This window comes from Caretta caretta, chromosome 10, assembly GCF_965140235.1.
Source record: "Caretta caretta isolate rCarCar2 chromosome 10, rCarCar1.hap1, whole genome shotgun sequence".
In the NCBI taxonomy this organism is placed as follows: domain Eukaryota; kingdom Metazoa; phylum Chordata; order Testudines; family Cheloniidae; genus Caretta; species Caretta caretta.
Genome location: NC_134215.1, coordinates 17,308,979 through 17,328,432, shown reverse-complemented (window position 1 = coordinate 17,328,432; position 19,454 = coordinate 17,308,979). Strand labels below are relative to the sequence as shown.

At 43.9% G+C, this 19,454-nt stretch overlaps 1 protein-coding gene across 1 annotated transcript in view; it reads right to left on the bottom strand.

Moving 5' to 3' along the window:
* PDILT (protein disulfide isomerase like, testis expressed) overlaps positions 1–19,454 on the bottom strand; it is a 41,266-nt gene that overhangs the window by 15,949 nt on the left and 5,863 nt on the right. The window contains exons 2-6 of the mRNA XM_075133317.1: positions 9,339–9,545; positions 6,007–6,140; positions 3,295–3,432; positions 2,568–2,678; positions 1,232–1,357 (exon numbers count right to left, since the gene is read on the bottom strand). Of these exons, the coding sequence (XP_074989418.1) occupies positions 1,232–1,357; positions 2,568–2,678; positions 3,295–3,432; positions 6,007–6,140; positions 9,339–9,545 (716 nt within the window). The remainder of the gene's footprint in view (positions 1–1,231; positions 1,358–2,567; positions 2,679–3,294; positions 3,433–6,006; positions 6,141–9,338; positions 9,546–19,454) is intronic.

Genomic DNA, 19,454 nt, shown 5'->3' with positions numbered 1-19,454 from the left:
GCCGTCATCATCATGTCCGAGGTGCTCCTGGTCGCCTCTGTGAGGTCGATCAGGAGCGCCTGGGCAGACATGGGCGCAGGGACTAAATTTGGAGTGACTTGATCAGGTCATTCTCTTTAGTCCTGCAGTCAGTCCTATTGAACCATCTTATGGTGAGCAGGCAGGCGATATGGATTGCTAGCAGTCCTCTTGTACCATCTTCTGCCGAGCAGCCATGAGATGTGGATGGCATGCAGTCCTTCTGCACCGTCTGCTGCCAGCCAAAGATGTAAAAGATAGATGGAGTGTATCAAAAAAAGAAATAGACCAGATTTGTTTTGTACTCATTTGCAACCTCCCACACCCGCCCCCCGTCTAGGGAACTCATTCCTCTAGGTCACACTGCAGTCACTCACAGAGAAGGTGCAGCGAGGTAAATCTAGCCATGTATCAATCAGAGGCCAGACCAACCTGCTTGTTCCAATAAGAACAATAACTTAGGTGCACCATTTCTTATTGGAACCCTCCGTGAAGTCCTGCCTGAAATACTCCTTGATGTAAAGCCACCCCCTTTGTTGATTTTAACTCCCTGTAAGCCAACCCTGTAAGCCATGTCGTCAGTCGCCCCTCCCTGCGTCACAGCAAAGGCAGACAATCGTGCATCTGAGTTGAGAGTGCTGTCCAGAGCAGTCACAATGGAGCACTCTGGGATAGCTCCCGGAGGCCAATACCGTCGAATTGTGTCCACAGTACCCCAAATTCGACCCAGCAAGGCCGATTTAAGTGCTAATCCACTTGTCAGGGGTGGAGTAAGGAAATCGATTTTAAGAGTCCTTTAAGTCGAAATAAAGGGCTTCATCGTGTGGACAGGTGCAGGTTTACATCGATTTAACGCTGCTAAATTCGACCTAAAGTCCTAGTGTAGACCAGGGCTTAGTAAGGGGCATATGTAAGATCAGAAATAGGCTTGATAGGAATGGTCAGAAATAGGTTTGTTGTGCATGACACAGTTAGAATCATATTTTTAAAGCATCACTTTCCCTTTGGGTTTACTTCTAATTTTATTTCCCCAGACCATTTTGCTTAAGGACCTATGCCAGAAAAATGGTTCTGAGAACTATTGGAAGCGGTTTGATAGCAGGCAAACTGACAGCAATATATTCCAATCAGTAACATTGGAGGGTGTTTTTCAACTGATCTTTGACATCTGACATTTGCAAAGCAGGACTCTAAAGTAAAATGCATCACAAACCTTTCCTCTAAATTCCACAGCAGCAGACTCATAATCTTCATAAGTCTTGTTGAATGTCTCTGAGTTCTTAGGGGTGAACAGCAGGATGTGAGTTTCAACAGGGACATCAAAAATCTTCACAGATGTCTGCAAAGCAAAAGGCTCAACATCTGCTCCACTCTCTGGAAGCAGAACAGTGAATCACATGCTCAAAGTATCAATGCCATTCAGTTAACTGGGTTTGCATATTTTACTTTGCAAGACTCATATAGTTCCCCATCATTTCCATAACCCTGGGATTTTGCATTGTTTTAAAGAACATAAAGTGAGAGAAGATCAGCAGCTGCTAAGTGGGTTTCCTGCTCAAGGAAAACCTCAGCATTATTCATAGATTAAGACCAGAATGGACCATTATGGTCCTCTAGTATGACCTCCTGTATAACACCAGGCACAGAATTAATGCTAGCTGTAATTCTCTAAGTAAAATATAGTGTCGTCGATAAAGACTATTAGGATCAGCTCACTGAAAAGCAACCAAACACTTGGCAGCTGCATAGCCATTCTTAACCTGAGATTTGAAATATGATATTGACCTTTACAACTGTCTGATCCTGTTTTCAGCTATTTACAAAACTGGTAGGGTGAGTCCTTAGAGCTAGTAGATGTGTTTGTCTGGTCAGTAGTGATGGTCAGCAGGAATGAATAAAAGATTGGCCATCAATTCAGAATAGATCCGCTTTGTTGAACGAGGCTGCAATTTCATATAAGGTTTTCCTGTGTGGTTTAACAGACGATAGAACTGCACCATGATGGAGTTTCATAGTCTGAGTTCTCCAGAAAAGAGGTCAATAGGGGAATATTGAGGGATATTTTTACTGTGCTCTCAAAACTGGAGGAAAATGTCTTACAGTGGGATTATAGCTCTATAAAACACGTGCTGTTCTGGTGTAGGAGGCTGTATAACTGTTATGACAGTTTTCTGCATGAGTCCCTCTGTGGATCTGCTGGAGCGGTCAGTGCCGCAAGCCAGTTTGAGATCAGCTGTTAGGTGTGACACACACAGGGTTCTCTCAACGAGATTTTACATTTGTTCTTCCTTTGCTGCTTTTATTAATCTAACATAGAAGTCACTTGGAGTGGAACCATATAGTGTACTGGAAACATGTATGGTAAACAGAACAGCTAAGTAAACTGGATTCCCACTCTAAATTCTGACGAGCTTCTTTGACCAGCTCAACATAGCCCCATGCTGGTCCTGGAATTCCAATAGCCTAAGAGCAACGTATTAAAGAGATGATGATTTTTCACAGGAATTCCCTCTGCTTTAGCTCTATTTAATTCCATAAAGTGAACATACCTCAAGATTATACTCGGTGACCAAATCCATGGTAAAAGTTTTAATTAATCTGATAAGATCCACTTTGTTCTGCTTGCCATCTTCAGACACTTCATTATGTACAGGTTTTCCCTTGAGTAATAATAAAGCAAAGTTTTTAGAGCAGCCATCTTTATCCTCGACTGTAGCACGCATGCTGTCATTAATTAAACATGTTTTCAAATTTACTTTTTCTTGTCAGTAGCAACTAACGTTTCATAACTCTTCTATAATAAATGGCACCGCGAGGTTAGTAACATGGTTGCAGCTAAGTGTCAGGATAAAGCTGACATTTTTAATTTACTCCATGCCAATAATCCTAATACACTGTGTATGCACTCTACATTATAATACAAGACCCTTTCAGTGCCTAAGCCTCATGAAATAGCAAGCGAACCTTCGCTTTGACAATTTCTTGGTCTGGTTTGTTTTGTAGCCTAATTGTCAATGTTATTTCTGTATAGTTTTGTAGTTGTCATTTTGTTTGTAGAGCGCTTCTTCCAAGTGCAATTTGGGGAAAAGGAAAAAGATCCCTTGCCAAAAGTGATGTGCTACAGAAGCACTGAGCGTCCACAACAGTCCGTCAGTCCGGCAGAAGTTGTCAGTGCTCAGTGAATTTGAAAATTGAGCCACTTCTCTTTAGGTGGCTAAATATGGCTCCAGAAGCCAGAATGCAGGCACCAGGTTTCCATCGTGCACCCATTCCCACCTTCTTGAACACAGCAATGGTGTTCTCTCGGATGCCATAGCTCACAAAAACCTCCTCGCTGACTGTCACCCCGAAAGGCAGCTCTGGCACGTCTCTGGCAGTCTCATAGAAAACTTCCACTGCTCCGCCGTGACGTTCCTGTAGAACAAAAGCCGTGATTTATAATCACTGGCATCCTGTACGGTGCTGGAATGGATGTGAGTTAGGAGCAGACCTCTGAGGTGCACGGAAGGGAGTAAACACCCACACTAGCAGGACTGGCTGCATGACCTTTTCCAGATAGTGTCTGCTGGGCTGATGTGGCATTCACACAGAATCACACAGAATATCAGAGTTGGAAGGGACCTCAGGAGGTCATGTAGTCCAACCCCCTGCTCAAAGCAGGACCAATCCCCAATTTTTGCCCCAGATCCCTAAATGGCCCCCTCAAGATTGAACTCACAACCCTGGGTTTAGCAGGCCAATGCTCAAACCACTGAGCTATCCCTCCCCCCACTGAGCTATCCCTCCCCCCTGATCTCCCTAATTCTCTGATCTCAACTCCTATCCTGCCCCATTCAACATGGACCTGCCTATTCCTCTGGTCCACCATTGCTCCAGGCAAGTCCTGGCCTTGGGAGGGACTGTCCAAGTGGGAAAGGTGTCATGGCAGCCCCAGACACCACTTCTTCACCCCTTCCACACAGGAACAGTGAGAGTCTCACAAAGAGAATCCCTTCTGTGCCAGAGATCAGAAAGGAAGGTCTCTACTTGATTGAGGACCTACCTATTGACGTGTCTGAATTGTTTTGCCTATGTCTGATGCTTAGATAGAAGGCTTTTCAAGGCAGAAACCTTGTCTCCTAAGTCTGTAGGACAGTCAGCATGCTGTCAGCCCCCAATTAATAGTAAATAACAATGATGAAAGGCAACAGTTCCTGCAGCTTCCATTTAATTAGACAATTATCTCATGCTAAATGAATAGTAATTTATATTCTGAGACCTTCCGACACATTCTGGCAGTTGCATTCGGTGAGCGATCTGTGACTAATAGAAGGCCAAATCCGGCTCTTTATTTCTTTTGGCAGTGCTTTATTCTATTGGCTTCCACCTGCTGTATTTCTGACATGCCCTAGAGCATGCTGATGATAATCTATAGCCATTTCATTCTCCAAATGGATTCTCAAATTCCAATCAAAGAAGTCTGCAGGCACTATATATCAGCTCAGTCCAGTAACACTATTATACTGGGCTGAATTGTGAGTCCTTTTGTGAGTTGCACCTTAGTTCATGAATGATTTCAGAGGGGCTACTTGTGGAGCAAAACTCTAGTTAGGGTGAGCATTTTCACTTCTGGCCCATTGCTTTCAATGAATACCCTGCCTCTCCCCCTATGGCAGCAACATATTTCTCTTGCCCCAACAAGTTGCCCCATAAATAAAAGTTGGAGTATACATTAGAGCACATTATAGTAATAGCATTTTAGGCTTGATAAGATTAAGAATGTGCTCAGACACCATGGTGATAGGTGAGTTCAAAATACCTGGACAGACAGAAGAATAAATACCAGCTTAGTTAGAAGAAATATGAATACAGATTTAATTATATTAAAGGTACAGAGGGAACCATGAAAAAGTAAGAAAATTCAATACTGTTCTACTGACTTTACATTGCATACCACCGCAACTTTTACAGTGTCACGCTGAAGATTTACTTTGTAATGGTGCATGGTGCTTAATATTTTTTATCCCTAAGTCCTTCAGTCTTTCTTCAGTCCTTGAAACCAGTGGCAGTTTGCCTGAGTAAAGAGTGCAGTATTTGGCCCATGTGCGGTATAATATTTTATTAATTCTGAACTAGGAAATCATGGTAGCAGATTTTCCAGCGGTCAGCAGCTAAAATCTGCAGTTTGTGAGAACTTTACAGTAATCTGATTCCAAGCACACTGAGACATTCCCTTCCTTTAAATGAAGTTGTTCAACCGAAAATGTATCCCAGTGCAATAGATTATATTTGCTGGTTTTCAGCAAAACTAAATGATAAGAGTCAATTTTTCACTAATGCCTCAAAAATTGGGCTCATAATTGTTCATGTCTATGGTTTTACAAGTGCAAGAACTCAGATCTTTGCATGAAAATCAGTTAATTAGACGGCTGGTTCTCTACCTGAGATTAGAATGTGCCTAGCCCTGCTTGAGCCCCTGGTGCAGTCACAAGCCTGGCCCAAGAGGAGCACCAGGCCTGTTCATGGGTAGCACCAACAATGCTATAAGCCTCTCCAAAGGGGAAAGAGAAGGGGGTGGAATGATGGCAAGTCTATTGCCCTGTTCTACATCAGCCAGTAGTGCTGGGATGTTCAGCAGGGAGCACTCTCCCAGGACATAGCAAGAGCTACTTTGGCATGGGCTGTACCAGCACAGCTCCTGGATTACCGTCAGGCACTCCTACTGAGACTGAAGACCTCTATGCATATACATACAGAGAAAATACCATGGGAGTGAGGCTTTACAGCTACAGCCTGGCCCGACATAAACCCAAGTATTTGCAAGTGTAAAAATGTATACAGGAATAAGTGCATGGCAAAAAACAAACAAACAAAAACCCTAGCAAAACAGTAGGCCCAGTTTCTGAGGCCAACTTTAGGCATCTTTGGAAATATGGTCCTTGGTGACAATGGCAAAAAATGTGAGTCCAGGTCACAGGCAAAATGGCCTTTGACTTTCCATTGAATTACCTTAAAAAAGCCAATTACTGCCAAATCTTCACAGTTGATGATAGCTTCAGCTTGGTCAGTGCTGTTGATAACTACAGTGCTGGGTCCTATTCGTCTTCTCAGCCAGGTAATAAATGCAGAGGCCTCTCTGACTCCTTTGGAACAAGGAAAGAATTAAAAGGACTGTCAAAGAAAATTACAAAAAGGCATCAGTTTTCTGAACAACCAAGATGACAAAAAGTGCACAAGGTTGTTGAGTCTAAGTTCATTTGAACTCCATGCACCCCTGAACCCTCAGCTATTGGATAATTAAAGGTGGACTTAAGCACTGAAATTCAAATCCAGATTCCAATCCCCTGAACAGGTTCAGGGTATCACAGTGCAATGTTTGTGAGTCGTCATTGTACTTTCTGGGTTCTCTACAAACAACAATTGGGCATGTTGCCAATTAACTGTTCAATCACAGATTTTATGGGTGTTTTGAGGCCAGGGCTCTCAAACAAGTCGGAAAGCACAGAGCACAAAGATTCATGTGGCAGGTATGTGACTGCAAGGCACCCATGAGCTATACAGAAATATCAACCTGTGGTGTAATCCGACAACACTTCAAACCAATTCCACAGTTTATTGAGCTATCTATTGAGTTAAAGTAGGTGTTAGATTTGTACCTCTTGCACAGCAGAAGAGATGTAATAGGTGCTGAGGCATAATAAAATGCTTCTTCAGTATTAGAGCTCAGCTTTTTTGGTTTACAGGTAAGAATTAAGATCCAAATGGTCAAGTCCTTTAATTCTGGGTGCTCCCAGCTTTTAGCTACAGAACTACGTGTTGCCAGTTCTCACAATTTTGTCACAAATATTATGATATTTGATTATTTTTCCCCCTTAAATCCCCAGCTCCTTTGGTCAAGAATCTCAGCTTTCATTTAAAAAGAAAGTTTTTATCCCTCATGTTTGCAAAAAAAAGTTTAGAAACATGACTGCTAAAGGCTCAAAGGAAATTAGGGAGCTGAAGATCCCAGCCGAAAACAATGCCCCTTTATCTTTTTCAGTATAACCTTATTTAAGAAGAGGCGCAGAGGGGTCCAGCAAGGAGTGAATTAGAATCATATATGTAAAAGAGCACTGATATCATGTCAGCCTGTATGTACTGTGCTATGGTGTAGTCATCCTACATATTACAAACAGCTGATCAAACATTCAGACCCTGAAACTGTGCGTCTTGTTAATTTAACAAGATTAATATTCGAGGCAGGCCTATTCAGTTGATTGCCACAAAGACATTTTCCTGCATCACTCACTGCATCTGATTCCAAAAAATATTTTTTAAAAGCATGGCAGGCTTAACTTTGTCCTGAAGAACACAGGCCTGAAATGAAAAAGTGGCAGAACAGTACCTAGTGGCTGCATGGCATTCGAACACTCGTCTACATGCAGATCCAAGCTCTTACAGCTAATCTGTTGTTAAATCAGCCATACAAACCTCAGCAAATCTGTCATCGGATTAATCATTGTCTTGGTTTGCCCGAAATGGCCTTGTACTTAGTATATTTGGGCCAAATCCTGGTCTCACTGAAGTAAATAGCTCATTGATTTCATTAAGACTTGGATTTGGCTCTGTTTATCAGCTGTCGTGATGACCATTTAAAAAAAATCCCTCCTTTCACCAAATATTTCAATGAACTTTCTTGTTTTAAACTTTGTCTGTCAGTGCCAACCCAAAGGCATTTGTTTTTTATTTAAGGGTTAACATTTCCTCTGGTAAATAACTCATTGGATAGCTATAGTACATTCAAACAGCTATAACCTATCAGTGAGAGCACTTGTTTGATTTTTCAGTACTATACTCGCTCATAGTTGTAAATAAATGACTTGCCAGTCAACCAATTAGTAATTATTGGCATTGTGTGCTGTAGATAATTTGTGAATTCTTTATCAGGTATTTTTACATTACTGCCCACTTTCACAAGAGTCTAAATATATTAACTCTTTGCAGCTCATTTATAGGTAACGCTGAAAGGGAAGCTCTGTTCTGGCATTATCAGCTCCTTGTTCACTGTCTCTCAGTACCATACCCATCAAATGAGTTTGCAAGCTAACCCGTGGTTTCTTGTCAGCCCTACAGACTTGACCAAAGACCTAGGCTGGATTCTTTCATTCTCATGCATCATTACCACTAATAAAAGTTCAGTGGGCAAATCATGCCTTCAGTGACACCTGTGCAGGCCCTCCTGTTTACACAGGTATAACGACTGGAACTCAGTAAAAAAATTCTGATACACAAGAAGGAATATAAGTACTCAGAACACAGCAGCTCCACTGAAGTCTTTGAGAGTGAGAGGGGGCTCAGCAGCTCTGAAAATTGGGCCACTTATTCATGTGCCTAAAAGTGAGTTTAGGAGCCAACGTTTAGGCTCCTGTTTTTAAAGAATCTTGGCCCCTCTACTTCTCTTCAGACTCCAAAAACTATGCCCCTGCCCAGGCTACTTACTTCTGAGCTTCAAGAAAACATTTTAACCAGTGTGCACAATTAGAAAGAGATGTAGGCAGAAAGAGAGAATATTATTTGTATCTATTTTTAATGAAGCAAAAGCTCTAATCAAGTCTGGATTTCCAGGGATTGTGCATATTCTGAACTAGGGAATGCACAGGCCAAACGCTATTGTCTGTTTACTATGTCTTAATGTACTTTCCATGCAATCTTTAAAATGATTCCATTGCATTACTAGGCCTTATGTGAGCTCCCTCTGGTGGGTAATTTGCCAGCTTCAAAATTCCTTCTTAGGTTATAGAATCAGAGAACAATACACACACACACACACACACACACACAAAACAGACACGGTTGTTGTTAAAACAATCCTCTCCAAACCACAGTGCAGACCTCTGCTATTTATGCTGTCCTCATACTGTGCATGGAATTTGTACTGGGAATCCTGTGGGTGGTACAGAAGAAGAAGCAATTGGGCCAAATTCTGTGCAGGTGTAACTCCATTGTATTCAGGCTTATTGTAGTCAGTGGGCATGCATGGTAGTTCACTGTAGTCAAGGGAGTTATGCCAGCAGAGAATTTGACTGCTATCTGCATTGCTGGTCAGAGAAGAGCATTTAAATCCTAACTTTGGAAGGCAAGTTCAAATCCTAGTTTGTCTTTATTAAATGCACACAACTACACACAGATATCTCTGCATATCTAGCTAAATATACATATAATGTCAGGGGCAGAATCCCTTTACTATCTAATACATTCTCTGTCTAAGCATGATATTCTGTCCGGTCAATAATGTAATAGGTCTTTTCCATCTGTAATACAATGGATATTATGCACTTCAGTCAATCCAAACAACAGTTTACCTTTGCAATCTATAGGATTTTTCCTATCACCATCCACAAAGAATTTCACAGTAGGAAACTCTTGAATGTTAAATTCTTTTTTCATATCTTTTTGCTCTGTGACATCAACTTTGCCAAATCTGATATCAGGAGCTTCTTTTTTAAGCTGTCCTGCAGCTTTCGCAAATTCTTCAGCCAGAGTCTGAGATGGTCCAGATAAAGAAATGTCTGAAAGGGATCAACAAAGAGAAAACCAATCACGTAGTCATGAGTGTTAAGTCTCAAACTCAAAGCCATTAAGTCGGGCAATATTTTAAAGGGATAAACAGGGCTGTTGATGAGACACAAGTCAACGGGAACCTATCCCATCCAATGAGCCTAAAACAGGAGAGACCTTTTTGATCTATTTTGTTCGTTACAAATGATCAATCTCTTCATGTTTATATGTATTTTTTTGTTTGTACCTGTGCATGTGTAGCAAGAAATGTCATTTAAAAGCTATGATGGGGGGCTAATTATGTGGGGGGGACGACAAAATGGAGTCAGCTGTGATTGAATATTCTGGCCAGATTTTTAAAAATGGGAGCCTACGGGTAGGGTCATTTCATTCATATAAAGTCACTTAAGTCAACTGATTTTCAAAGCTGCTGAGTACCCATCAGCTCGCACCAACACAGGTTCTTATAACACACTTTGTGTGTGTTGGAGCTGTGGGAAGCAGGTTCTAGTCATCACTCTGCAGGTGTATGTTGTGTTATTATGGAGAAGGGACAAGAAATGAATTGCCTGTATCTAGTTGCTTTGAACTCAAAGGTATGTATTGGATAAATGCTAAGAGTTCTCCAGTTTTGCAACTTGTGGAAAGCACTTTTAAAAGCAAGTTAGTTTAACTTTCTCCTGATAAAACTGAGATATGTTATCACCTCATTTGGCTTGCTTTACTATTTAACCTAAAGAGGGGAGTGAAAACTTGAAATACTGATTTCCTTTCAATCCCTGACAGAAACATTTTAGTTTTATCAATATACCTTTCAAACAGGAACAGATGAAAAAAATCCAAATAGTCTTGGTTATTTATAAGACAAACTGTAAGTCCAACGGCACGACTGTTTTTTTAATCTAACGTCTTTTGTACTACCATAGTACTGGAAACAAATAAGTGTCTACAATTTTCCTAATCAAGACACTACCTTATATAATAGTACCAAAAAGTGAGTGATCATTTTCATTAGAGCTCTCATAAATGAATGGCAGATAAAATGTTTAATCTAGCTCAGTGATCAGTTACATTTCCCTGCATGATTCATCATCATCGTCATCATTCCGAGTCCCCACCATAAATCATTCCTCCATCTAACCAGTGCAATCAGGATCATGAATAGTAATACCCAGCAGCCTCTTTTTATTATTAGTTATTTGAGCTGTACGTGGATTCAGTGCAGTAAGGACTCAGATAGGAAAGCTTTGGAATCAATGGCAACAAAGCAGTTTATCAGCTGAGGGTCTGGTTACTTGGTTTTATGTGATCTAATGGAGCTCAGGAAAGGCAAAGCTAGTACTCCTGGATTTTAATCCTACTTACATGCTGTGTTACCTTAGTCATGTCATTCAGCAAAATATTAAAGTATGTGCTTAACTTTAAACATATGCTTAAGTCTCACCGAAGTAAGTTGGCATTTCTGTTGGTGCAAATGGGAGATGCATCCGGCCATTAATTTCTGTGTATCTTGGTTCTCCCAAATGTAAAATGAGGGTGATACCACCTACCTTCCTCCCAGGGTCAGTCTGGAATTGGCTTTGTTGGGGGTGTGCATGTGCTGATTTCATTCTTCTTTTTAACAATAGTTTTCTAAGTGAGTTTATAAGACCTCCTAGAAGTGTAAGAATCAGACAGGTCAACAGTGCTGGCTCCTTCTGAGTTGTAACAGAAAATATTGGGTGACATCCACCAAAATCAATTAAAACTTTGCCATTGACTTCAATAGGGTCAGATTTTCACCCAGTGAGTTTATGGCAAGGTTGGGCAAACTTTTTGGCCCGAGGGCCATATCTGGGAATAGAAATTGTATGGTGGGCCATGAATGTTCACAAAATGGGGGTTGGGGTGCCGGAGGGGGTGAGGGCACTGGCTGGGGGTGTGGGCTCTAGGGTGGGGCTGGGGATGAGGAGTTTGGGGTATAGGAGGGTGCCCCAGGCTGGGACTGAGGGGTTCGGATGGTGGGAGGGGGATCAGGGCTAGGGCTTGGGGTGCTGGAGGGGGTGAGGGCTCTGGCTGGGGGTGTGGGCTCTGGGGTGGGGTTGGGGTGAGGGGTTTGGGGTGCAGGAGGGTGCTCTGGGCTGGGATCGAGGGGTTTGGAGGGTGGGAGGGGAATCAGGGCTGGGGGTTGGGGTGTGGGAGGGGGTCAGGGGTGCAGGCTCCAGGTGGCACTTACCTCAAGTGGCTCCAGAAGCAGCAGCATGTCCTTTCTCTGGCTCCTACATGGAAGCGTGGCCAGGTGGCTCTGCGTGCTGCCCTGTCCGCAGGCACCACCCCTGCAGCTCCCATTGGCTGCAGTTCCCAGCCAATGGGAACTCTGGGGGCAGCACTTGGGGTGGGGGCAGCATGCAGAGCAGAGCCCCCTGGCTTCCCCTACGCATAGGAGCTGGAAGGGGGCCATGCTGCTGCTTCCGCGAGCTGTGTGGAGCGGCACCCGACCCTGCTCCCTGGCTGGAGTGCCGGAGTGGTGCAAGCCCCAGACCCCGCTCCCCACGGGGAATTGGAAGGTGGATTAAAACAGCTGGCAGGCCTGATCTGGCCTGCAGGCCGTTGTTTGCCCTCCCCGGTTTATGGGTTTTGTTAAAAATGCTGACTTACAATTTTATTTTCTCAAAACATTAACCTGTTAGATTCTACTAGCTTGTTTCTCATGTAAACTATTTTTAGCTCAGAGATTCAGAAGCTGTTACAAGCCCATGCATCAGAGCAGCTGCTCCAGGTGCTAATATGCTAACTGAAATTCTTGTTAGGAAAAAAAAAAGTTAGTGGGACCTAGAATACCATGGTGGTGAATGCCACAGAACTTTCTCGATGGAAGGGACTTCTCTACATAAAATAAATCAGGCTGAAAGCATCAGTGGATCAAACTGTGATTTAATTACCTGTAAAGTTACAGTTTCATCAAATAAAGTAATTTTGGCTTTATAGGAGGATAAAATCTATAAGAAAATTCTAACTTTAGTTGCTCTCTCTTTGCTAACTATAAAAATGGTCCTACCAATCTTCCCCCCCCCAAACGCACACAAACGTTGTAAAGTATTTGCCCTCCAGATTAAACTTTGTATGTAGAGTGCCAATCCAAGCACATTTGTTATATTCTAGTTGTAAACTACTGTAAAGAAAAGTATTTGATAGCAAATCTGACCTACCATGTACATAAATGGCAAATCCAAAGTATAAAAAACTTTAGAACCTATGAGGCAATGTTTGCCAAGCACAGGTAGGTTATGCTTTCAAATAGGCACAGAGAAAATTACTGCATTTTTAGTAACACAAACTGTGGTAGACATGGAGCCAGTTGGACACCATTAAATTAGGCTTGAATAAAGACTAGGAGTGGATGGGTCATTACACAAAGTAAAAACTATTTCCCCATGCTAATTTTCCCCTGCTGTTACTCACACCTTCTTGTCAACTGTTTGAAATGGGCCACCCTGATTATCACTACAAAAGTTTTTTCTCCTGCTAATAACAGCCCACCTTAATTGATTAGTCTCTTTACAGTTGGTATGGCAACACCCATTGTTTCATGTTCTCTGTGTACATATATCTTCCTACTGTATTTTCCACTGCATGTATCCAATGAAGTGGGTTTTAGCCCACAAAAGCTTATGCCCAAATAAATTTGCTAGTCTCTAAGGTGCCACAAGTACTCCTCGTTTTTTTTTTACTGGGTTGTTAGAATTTCCTGTATGAATGTATCGGTCTAGCTTAATAGGGCACTATTGGAAAAAGAAACAGAAAAGCAATACAGTTATAAGTATTAAGCATGCGAGTAGTCCCTCTGACCTCAAGAAAAGCACATGCTTACGTTCTTTGCTGAATTGGGGCTTTAATGCTTAAATTAAGGAAGAAAATGCTTTTAAATTTAACTTTTAACCAAATTTTTGATACTCTCCCACCGACATAGTGCTGTGCACACCAGCGCTTATATCAGTGCAACTATGTCGCTCACGGGGTGGATTACTTACACCCCTGAGCAACGTAAATTCTGCCGACATAAGATGTAGCGTAGACATAGCCTGAGGCTAGAACAACTACACCGATTCCAAAGTCAGTGGGATTAGGACATGTGCAGAACACAGGGGTAGATGCAGTTGGACAGCCAGTCTGTTGGAATGGAGCTTAAGACAGGGTTGGCAAAGGTCACAATTGAAAAACTTCTGTTTGGGGTGACAAGACTGGTAACTACACTACAGATACCATCTCTACTGCTTATCAACTTATTGAATCAAACACAGCTGTCAGAAAATGAATGATCTTTAAAATGTCATCAGACCAATAATTAGATTTTATTTGGTAGAGGGTGGTCTTCAGCTAAATGTCAATACTTTATTTTAAAAATCAGTATTTGGGGATTTTAAAGGACTGACTTGTCTCCTTAAATCATCACTAAATTTCCACTCACTGGTTTGTGAGGAGTTCTTCTGATGATCTTTTTAAAATGGACCTGAATCTTATTAGTGCAAGTGGATTGTGACAAATTGAGCATGGGCACAGCAGACAGCAGAAATAAAATATCCAGCATCTGAAGCTGAAGACAATTCAGGTTGCTTAGTTCAGGTACAGGAAGAGGAAACAATAGGACATAAAGATACAGTTGTTAAAAGAATCTCTTTTCCTCTTGCTATTCCCTTTATTGTCCTGCTGTTCTCTTTTCATGTTGCTAGTCTCATTCTTTCTGACTTTCACTAAAAATCAAGCAGCAATGAGTGACTTTTAAATTGTTTATTTTTACCAAGGGGAACTATTCACATGCTTATGCAATGTTATGAATCATTTCTTTGTGTGAGGAAAGTGCCTGCAAAGAAGGACAGTGGTCATCCGATGAAGTGAGCTGTAGCTCACGAAAGCTTATGCTCAAATAAATTGGTTAGTCTCTAAGGTGCCACAAGTACTCCTTTTCTTTTTGCGAATACAGACTAACACGGCTGTTACTCTGAACTCTTCTTACTGGTTCAGCTGATTTCCAAAGCTTCTGTCGCTTTAGGAGCGAGGGTAAGAACATGGAGATTTCTGCAGTATCTCCATCTTTAGAGCAAATCATACACACACATGGCGGTTTGGGGGGCGGTTGTTTGTTTGTTGTGTTTTGCCTGGTTTTTGCTTCTTTCCAATGTACAGAAAAGGCCTGAATATTTTTGGTTATTGTTTGTTAAAAAAATAAGTATTTAATTCCTGCTTTTCTACATTATCAATTCAAGTCTTGTAAATGTTGTTTTCCTGGGCAAACTCAACTGGAGAACTAGTATGCTTATGACACTGCAGATGTCATGAAAGTAAAATCTGATTAACTGAGAGGGAAACTGATTTTGAATCAAACTGTTTAAAAGTTGGATTTTTGCTTGCCCCTATGATTTATAGATTTGTATTCCAGGAGCACCTAAAGGGCCCAACTGTTATGAAGGCCCTATTGTGCTAAGTGCTGTACAAACACTTAGTGAGACATAGGCCCTGCCCTGAAGACTTTATATCCTGAATAAATAAGATGGACAAACAGTAAGAGGGAGAAATACTATTGTCCCCATTTTATAGATGGGGCTCTGAAGCACAGAGAATACCATGCCCAAAGTCACATAGAAAGCTTACGATGGAATTGGGAGTTGAACCGAGAGCTCTTGAGGCTCATCAAGCCAGCCTCTTAAACACAGAGACATCACGAATGAGCCACTGATTTTTTTTAAAAAATGCACCTTATTAGACTAAGATCTATTGAAATGTGATCATTAGGGATGAGATTAGCCAACACAAAAATAGTGTATTTAATGGCCCTACAGCATCCTTCAAATGAGTCTACATGGAAGCACAGCAGTTGTCTCCATCTTTACCTAATTGTCATCTGCCTCTAGTTTCATTCTGCAGTCTTTATTGATGATCCTGGTGATTACTGTAGTAGCCGTGAGCCTGCTTGCTGTTAGGCTAAGTACTGATTTCCTAGCTGACCGTGCCAGAATCTCAGCAGGCCCACGCTTCATCTTTCAGTGTGTAGGCTGCTTACTCAGTTTCTCCGCAGACATATAATTTTCCCTGTAGAAAACTCTTGAGGGGGCCTGGAAGTCAGAAGGGCTTTGTTTTAATCCTGTCTCTGCTGCAAACTTTCTTGTGAACTTGAGCAAGTCATTTAAAGCCTGATCCTACTAACATTGAGATCAATGGGAAAACTCCCCCTGACTTCAGTGATGCAAAATGTGGCCCATAATCTCTTGGGTCAGTTTCTGTACTAAATTGGGATAATACAACTGTGATGTTATATGATTAAAATATGACCACGTAGGTCATTGTTAAGGCTAAGAATCTGTCACAGTTATTTTTAGTAAAAGTCATAAACAGATCATGGGCAATAAACAAAAATTCATGGAGCCCGTGAACTGTCCATGACTTTACTAAAACTAACCGGGGGCGGGTAGGGCTACGTAAGGGGGTGGAATGAGTCCCATGGGGGAGGCGGGGAACTGACAGGCCGAGCTCCCCACCATGGCAGGGGGCACAGCCCCAGCTCCAGCAGCCGCAGCGGGGGTGCAGCCACGGTGGACACACAGCCCCCACTCTGGAGCTGGCCACAGCTGCAGGACAAGGGTGTACAGCCTCCACTGCAGCCCCTACCAAGCCACAGCCACAGGGGGAGGGTGCGTGGTCCTGGGAAGCTGCAAAGGGGGTGTGCGGCCTAGGCTGCAGCTCCTGCTAAGCCCAGAATGCTGCAGGGCTAGGACGCACAGGTCTGGCTGCAGCCCCTGGCAGAAGCTGCAGGGCTGAGATGCATAGCTGTGGCTGCAACCCCCACCAAGCCCAGGACACCATAGAGCTAGGGCTCACAGCCCCGGCTGAAGCTGCTGGTGGAAGCCACCAGGCAGGGGTGCATGTCCTCAGCTGAAGCCCCTGGCAGAAGCCGTGGGGCTAGGGTTGCAGGGTCCTGGTTCTAGCCAGCACCAGTTGCAGGGCAGGGGTGCACGGTCCCACCTCCACCTCCTGAAGCATAGAAGTCATGGAGGTCTGGTAAAGTCTCGGAATCCGTGACTGCCATGACCTCTATGACTAAATCGTAGGAAAAATAAATAATCAAAGGAAAAATAATCTGGCAACTGTACGGAATTAGTTGACTTTTTTTTAATGGCAATCATTGTATTTGTTGTTCATCTGTTCCCAGAGCCTAAGGAATGCCATTAACTTGTTACGTTTCTTTCCTGCCAACTGAATGTAGAACCCTTATAATGTGCTCGACTGAAAGTACTTGGAAACAATTTCTGTTTATCCACTGAACAGGTACCCTGGAATAAGAGTGTCCATGTGGGGAATTATACTGGTATTGTCACACTGGTTTAAATTCACACCTTTGCTTGACTGATATAACTGTCCTGTGTAAAGAAGCCTATATAGCAGGGGTGGGCAAACTACGGCCTGTGGGCTGGATCCGGCCCGTCAGGGCTTTGGATCCGGCCCGTGGGATTGCTCCCCATGGTGCCACAGGCCCCGCACCACTCTCAGAAGCGGCCGGCACCATGTCCCTGCGGCCCCTGGGGAGGGGGGGCAGAGGGCTCCGTGCGTTGTCCTTGCCTCCAGGCACTGCCCCCCGCAGCTCCTAGTGGCCGGGAATGGGGAACTGCAGCCAATGGGAGCTTCGGAGGAGGTACCTGGAGGCATGGCAAGGGCAGCGCGCGGAGCCCTGTGCCCCCCGCTCCTCCAGGGGCCGCGCAGGTATGTGGTGCCGGCCACTTCCTGGAGCGGCGCAGTGTGGGGCCAGGGCAGGCAGGCAGGGAGCCTGCCCTGGCCCCGGTGTGCGCTGCTGCCACCCTCGAGCTGCTTTAGGTAAGCAGCACTGGGCCAGAGCCCGAACCCCTCCTGCACCCTGCCCCCCAACCACCTGCCCTAAGCCACCTGCCTGCACCTCGCACCCCTCCTGCCCCCCAACCCCCTGCCCTAAGCCCCCTGCCTGCACCTCGCACCCCTCCTGCACCCCAACCCCCTGCCCTGAGCCCCCTGCTGCACCCCTCCTGCACCCCAACCCCCTGCCCCGAGCCTCCTCATCACCCCACACCCCTCCTCTGCCCCAATCCCTTGACCTGAGCCCATTCCTGCACACTGCACCCCCTCCCACACCCTGCACTCCCTCCTGCACCCCAACCCCCTGCCCCAGCCCTGCACACAATTTCCCCACCCAGTTGTGGCCCTCGGCCCAAAAAGTTTGCCCACTCCTGCTATATAGTCTAAGTGGGGCAGCTACTGTTTCCGGAGCTCTGCCAGAATGCAATGGAAACAACCCTACCAACTGGCTTGTCTTAGAGGCAAGAGAGCAGCTATTCACGTACCCCACCAACTTCCTAATAGAAGAATAGTTCTCCTCTAGGCCAGCCAAAGGACTCCTGCCTCTCCACGGCCTGCTGGTGTCTCCAGGCTAGGGTATCCATGGAGACAGGCTCTTGAAGCATCAGTTTCCCCCAGAATATGCTGTGAATTCCACGCATGCCTATAGCCCGCCCTGGCACACAGTACTATATAGATAGGGTGACCTGATAGCAAGTGTGAAAAATCGGGATGGGGGTGCGGGGGTGGGGGGTGGGGATAGGAGCCTATATAAGGAAAAGAAACCAAATATCAGGACTGTTCCTATAAAATCTGGACATCTGGTCACCCTATATGTAGATTCAGATATAACACACCTGTGCCAGAAGTCTAACATATAATCCCTCAGCCAACATCTGTCATTGGCAGAACTGTTTAACTCTGCAAGTTACATATTCAGGAAAACCCAAAAGGGAGGCTGTATGGCCTAGTGGATGGAGCACTGACTGGGCCTCAGAACTCTTGGGTTCTATTCCCAGCTTGGCTACTTTTCACCTCTCTCTGCTTCAGTTTCCCTGTCTGCAAAGTGGGGATAATTATCCTGACCTCCTTTGTAAAGTACTTGAAGATCTACTGATGAAAAACACTGCATAAGAACTAGGTAATATTAAAATTGCTGCTGACCCCATGCTAATGTCACTGTCCTCTCCAGGTTAGAGCTTTACAGGAAAGGACAAAAACATTCATAATTATTTAACTCTCCAAAGCTTTAAGAATACCAGCTACAGCCCTTTTCTGTGCTAGGTTTAAATCCCTTGGTAAATACAGGGAACCACCACCAGAACATACACAAGCTGGGCAGGTATTTTGAGCCTGAGCTGCTGTTTTGTATTCAGAGAGCTTCCCTTGTCATAAAAAACAATGATTATCTGAGCTAGTGCAAGGTTTGGGTATAAACCAGGTAAGATCCAGGGGCAGCCTGTGGGAATCCTGCAGTCTGCTGAAATGACTGACAATCCTGGCTGGAAACAAGCATGAGTGGGGCTGCTGCCACCCTTGTGGGGCTGCTGCCACCCTTGAAGGCATGCCCATCTTTTATTTTCAAGGTATATGAAACCTGAAGGGGGCTATGTTCATAATACAAAAATTGCTGCCATTCTACAAAGTCCATATGGCCTTGACTCCCGTAAACCTTCCCCCCTCGTTACTGTATTTCTCTCATTTTCCCAAATCCACAAACATATACTGTACTGCAGAATATTTCCAAAGTATGGCCAAACCCACCCCCCAAATGTCATCAGAATATAAATATTACAGCCGCTGATCTGAGCAGCTGTGGGCTGAAGACTTATGGACACCTTGGGGTGGTTCCTCTGAGGACAGCAAGGAGGCACATCAATGGCAGACTGTATAGGCTTCTTCACACAGGAAGATTATGTCAGTACAAGCAAAGGTGTGAATTTAAACCAGTGTGATAATACCAGAATAACTCTCCACATGGGCACTCTTATTCCAGGGTACCAGGGCCTTATTTCTCTTTGGAATAAAACTGTCCGCACAAGGAGTTACACCATTTTAACTATATCAGTATAATTATACAACTA